Source organism: Rhagoletis zephyria, unplaced genomic scaffold (genome assembly GCF_001687245.7).
Source record: "Rhagoletis zephyria isolate East Lansing unplaced genomic scaffold, Rhagoletis_zephyria_1.1 Rzeph_scaffold_03546, whole genome shotgun sequence".
Lineage (NCBI taxonomy): Eukaryota > Metazoa > Arthropoda > Insecta > Diptera > Tephritidae > Rhagoletis > Rhagoletis zephyria.
Genome location: NW_016160629.1, coordinates 15,088 through 20,655, shown reverse-complemented (window position 1 = coordinate 20,655; position 5,568 = coordinate 15,088). Strand labels below are relative to the sequence as shown.

Sequence of the window (5,568 nt, the reverse complement as noted above, 5' to 3'; positions counted from 1 at the left end):
TTTTTTTTTTTTTCAAATAAACTGCTTTTTAGCCATGGTTATGTTTTGTCAAAAAAGTGTGTCAAATTTCCCATGGGGCTTTGGTCTGATTTTCTGCGCATTGTCTGATTTCATACTACAGAACTGACAGAAATGAACGTAGAAATTAAAAACGTGTGTGACAAAAATTTAACTTCTTTACTTCTTATCAAGTTTCGTAAGAAATAAAGCTATTTATCTTCTTTAACATTCTAAAAATTATAATTTTTCACTTGCAAAATTACGATCCTTTTAAATCTAAATGACTTTCTTGCCAGATGGAGTCTCGAAAGGTTTAGAATTTTTGAATTTACTCCGAAAGGAAAAAGTAAAAAAAATTGTCTAATCCAGATCGAATACAAATAAATTACTCAACGAAAATAAAAATCACACTTATATGCAAACTAGTATACATAAATACGTGGTACGCGAAACTCTAATAAGATTTTGCTCTAGCTTATCACAATTTTTCTTTTACGGTGTGCCAATGCTTCCACATGGGTATGGGTCTTTTATTTTGGGGTCTCGGTGTATCTCTTAAACGGTAGTGTCATAAAATAATAAACGTACTTATAAATATGTTCTAGAAAATGTTTCTAATAAGTGGTCAGGATAGTGTACACTTATTCTCATTCCATTTACTCACCTAAAATGTACTTGGAACCGAGCTTGTGCAGGCTGCAAAACTGGTAGTAGCAATAGAGCACTGCCGTGCAGCGCACAATCGTCATCAGTATTACATCGGCCGCATTGTATTCGGCTTCCAGGCCATCGCACGACTGACTCCAACCGTGACACGGTCGATGCCGACTAGATGTTGCCGATGATGCGGTTGTGGATGGCGGCACAGACGATGAGGACGACGACGCGGATGAGGTTGCAGTGGAGGCAGCACCCACACCGACACCCACACCTACACCAACACCCATGCCAGCGACGTCAGGACCAACGCCAACACCGACGCCGCCAGCTGGTTTGTCAACTGTCAGCATGCATGCTGTCAGTGTTAGTAGCGCCACAATCACCTCCCACGGATGGGACGCACAAAATTCACCGTGTGCACGAAATAAACGTCCAATCATTTTGGCGACGAATCTCTGATTTAAGTACAATTTTGGCGACGATGTGCGAAATGTATGGCCTGAATAGAGAATCTTGAAGTTGATGTGCGCGTTGTTTTTGTTTTTGCTTTTGCTGCAACTTGCAATCACAATGATGTGTTGTAGGTAAATGTAGGGCGTAAGCGTCACTGCTGCTTTGTATTTCTGGTATTTTACGTAAATGTCAGCACAATAGTTACAAAAGTACACAAGGTAAATATTAGAGGAGAGTGCTAGCGGGGTAAATCGTCGGAAATAACAAATTATTGCAATGATAAATAAATATGTATTTTAGTTTATGTTGTCAGTCAATCACATCCGTTGCCTCTAACGGATTACCAGAAGTTGTTGCATCGTGTGTGTAGGTTTGTATAAATGTATGTATGTATGTGGAGGATTACTTGTCCGTCAGCAAACAATTTCGAGTGCCAATTTGTTTGCTGTTGACGCTTTTCAAGTGCAGGTGACGTTTTGCTAACACTGAGCAAATAATCACAAATCACTGTTTCCTATTTGCTTTTATTTAGTTTAATTTTTATTCGGTTTATTTTGGAAGCAAGCTGCAACAATTTCAAATATTTTTGTTGTTACTATTCTGGTAAATGCCAGCCAATTGAGATCTGCAAATAAAAGATAACAAGTTGTTGAATAATAAGAAATATATTTGTATAGCAAAAGCATTTTTGTAAAAATACTACACACATATACATACATACACAATGCGGAGCAAAACTGAGTACATGGTGATTTTTCTTAAATATTTACAATGTTTTTCAAATATTTTTTTTTTTTTATAAAAACATAGTTCATGCTTTAATAAAAACCACACCTTATACATAATTTAAAAATTTTGAACTTTTTAATCAGAAATTTTAGTATAATAATAAATGCAATTGTGCACAATACTGCCTATGGATCTACATATATCAAGGGTATTGGTCCAAAGAGGCTTAGACACTACTACTGTTGGTTGGATCGACGCTATGCTTCGTGAGCAAAAAATTACATCGTCCTTGGACAATACTCAAGTGAAGATCAGAACCGTGACAGGCTGCGCACAGGGAGGGGTCCTTTCCCCCTTGCTTTGATCACTTGTGTTGGACGACCTCTTAATAAGACAACATGAGTGTGATTACGATGTTGTGGGGTACGCAAATGATCTGCCAATTATAAATACGGGAAAATTCGGCAGTACTGCCTCGAACGTTACATGTGCAGCTCTTCGTGTGGTCTCCAACTGGTGTGCCAAAAAGGGCCCCAGCAAAAATCCTCGGAAGGCTGTTCTTGTACCATTTACAACAAGGTATAAACCAAACCTTGGTTCGTCACTCTTGGATCGACAGTGCTTGAACACTATGATGAGAGACTTAATTGGAACTACCATCTTGAGAGAACTGTTGCTAAAGCCACACGGGCCATGTGGGCCTGCAGAAAACTTTTTGGTAGAACATGGGGATTGAGCTCAAAGCTGAAACGAGTGGCTCTACCGTATGAGCGTCCGTCCGATTGTGTCTTATGCATCTATGGTATGTTGGCAGACACACTGCAAAAACTGCCATAGTTCATCTTAACAAACTTCAAAGATTGGCATGCCTATCCGTCACTGGATCTATAAGAACGTGCTCAACAGCGGCTCTAGAGTCACCCCTTGGATGGACTCCTCTAAATATTTTTATCCAGGAAACTGCAGCGACTAGGCAGCTGCAACTGCGACTATCTAAGGACGGCTTCTAAACAAAGGAGCTTCATGCAGCTATTTTTGGGAGGATACGAGGGTTGGAAAATATGCGGAATCTCTGATTACGTGACTAAAGAGGTCTGATTTGCCAGATAGATCGAAGTGATAGTCCCTGATCGCGAAGATTGGCAAATGGGCTGCCTGCACTTGCTCTTAGATGCGTATACTGGTACGCAGACGGTTCAAGGATGGTGGACAGAGCAAATGCAGGTATTTTTGGAGCTAGCACCAAACTTTCAAATCCCTTGGCAAATGGCTCACGGTGTTTCAGACTGAAATAGTCGAAATTTTAAACTGCGCAAAATTAAACCTTGAAAAGGGTCTGAAGGGCGCCTTTCTAGTTGTCTTTTCGGATAACCAAGCAATGGCTGCCAGGACTATTAAAAGCAAGCTGGTTAGAGACTGCTTTAACACGCACAAATATTGGGAACTAAAAACACGCTAACACTGTGCTGAGTACCAGGCCATTGTGGAATCGAAGAAAATGGGGTCGCCGACGAGTTTGCATGAGAAGGATCGCTAACTACCTTTTCGGGACCTGAACCATACTATGGTGTCTGTTGGTCCTCTTTGAGGGCCATAATTACTGAGTGGGTACACTCTGAACGCAGTGAGTACTGGGGAGCAGTGGGTGGCCTTAGACAGTCCAGGCTCTTCGGAAACCCTTTTAACAGAAGAGACATTATTTTAGAAAATATAAATGACGTCAGGCTACTTTCTGGGTACCTCTATTTTTCATTTACTTATGTATGAGAAATGCCATTACCGACAAGGACCTCTTTAAATATTTTGTATACTTCTAAATAAATATTTTACATAAAAGCCGGATTTAATTATGCAGTTATATATGAACTACAGTAATACCGGAGATTATTTTCACCTACCGCAAATCTCCATAACTGAAAATGGCGACAATTGAACGCGATTGCGCGAACATCGACAATGATGCACGGGTTCACCAACCCAAAATGCGTAGCTTATGCCATCACAAGGACACCAGCAGAAACTGGCAATCGAAAACTCAAATCACAACGTGCAACGAACAAAGAGAATGCAACAATGTATTGTAATTGATATACAATAATTCTGTGGTCATAACCAATAACCGCCTAAGTCGACTTAAGAAAGAATTGAGTTATATATGCTATCGTATTCTGAAACTACTATTTCATGTGTGTGTGAAATCCCCATCTCGCCAGCTAGGCTATTTAAAAAGTTATGGACGAACATATTTTGGTTTCCCCATAAGGTTAACATTACAATCCAAATGTTTAAGACATTTTTTCTCGAATTCAGGTTTCTCGACTTAGGCAGCTATTGCTTATGACCGAAGAATTTATCGATCATCGCTTGACATTATTTCATTATAGGAGCATTATTCACACTTGTGACTTTTTTTTCAAAAATTATATGTAGTAGCTAGGAAAACGTTTGACTCGAGCAATAGCGGCTGTGGTTGCTGGCTATCTTCGCTGCCAATTACAAGTGGCTAGCGGCCAAGATGGGCAAGATGTTGAATCAGCTTGGCAAGCGCTATTGTACTGTTAAGCGGCTTGTAAGGTAGATGCTAGTCAGGAAGGTATGCATGAAAGATTGTAACTAGGGAATTTATAAAAAAATGCAAAATTATCAATATGAACTTGAGCTGATTGAGCTTAAAAAATAACAATAGTGGAAGTGAGAACGATAAAAAGCTTCCTATGAAAAGGACAATGCGCAGAGACCAGGGCAGTTAAGTCAAACCGATTATGTTTGCTACATCGCAAGCACAAAGCAAGGCGCTTAAGGAATATACTTATATGCATGTACATACATATGTATAAGCATAATATATGTAAACACGTAAATTGGTGCATTGTAGGATTATATATGTACGTATATATATACATAGATCCATAAAACCATAACTATATAAGCAAGTATTTGTGAATGCATAAATGAGTTTCTGAATGCAAATATTTTAAGTTTCTAAATAAACCTATTTCGTTGCCCTTAAGTAATGTGCCACATATCTACATAAGTATGTATGTATCAGGGATGTTGCGAATATTTGCATTTGCATTCGATATGCGAATGATTCGCATCATTTTACACATTCGCATTCGACATTCGCATTAGCATCAAGTGATACCAATGTTTGGTGAATGCGAGTGTACATGGGCAGAGAATCCAATCTAATATTGTTTAAATGGCTCTAATAGTTCATTTCCACCAAGGCAGTTTATGACGATTGGAACAAAGACATTACAACTCGAAGGGAGTAATTCCTTCTACTAAGTACAAGTAAACGAAAGGAGAAAAGCGAACACTAAGAAATAAACCTCGCCGCTCACCCCATGTTGAAATTCTCAGAACTTATCTGAGCTCTTAACTGCAGTTGAGCATCTGGTGGAAATAGGCTATAAGTCTGTCTAACCAGGTTGCGGACAATAACCGGCTTTAGCTTTAGGCGCTAAACGGTTATGTAGTATATCAAGCAACATAGATGGACCTTCAACAAGTACTGCTAAAAGTCGTATAAACTACCTAGAAATAATTTTAGATTCCTCCAGCGAAAGCGAAGGCTCAGATGTAGAATCTGGAGACAAAAAAAAACTCAGTGCGTGTAGTCCCTACGCGCGGAAGAAGTGAAACTTAATAGACGAAATTCTTCATCTTCATCTTCATCTTCATCTTCATTTTCATCTTCATCTTCATCTTCATCTTCATCTT

At 39.1% G+C, this 5,568-nt stretch overlaps 1 protein-coding gene across 1 annotated transcript in view; it reads right to left on the bottom strand.

Moving 5' to 3' along the window:
• LOC108369213 (HMG coenzyme A reductase) overlaps positions 1-1,734 on the bottom strand; it is a gene marked incomplete at its 3' end in the record, with an annotated part of 8,863 nt that extends 7,129 nt beyond the window's left edge. The window contains exon 1 of the mRNA XM_017624276.1: positions 665-1,734. Within this exon, the coding sequence (XP_017479765.1) occupies positions 665-1,100 (436 nt within the window). The remainder of the gene's footprint in view (positions 1-664) is intronic.
• Between the last annotated feature and the right edge of the window lie 3,834 nt (positions 1,735-5,568).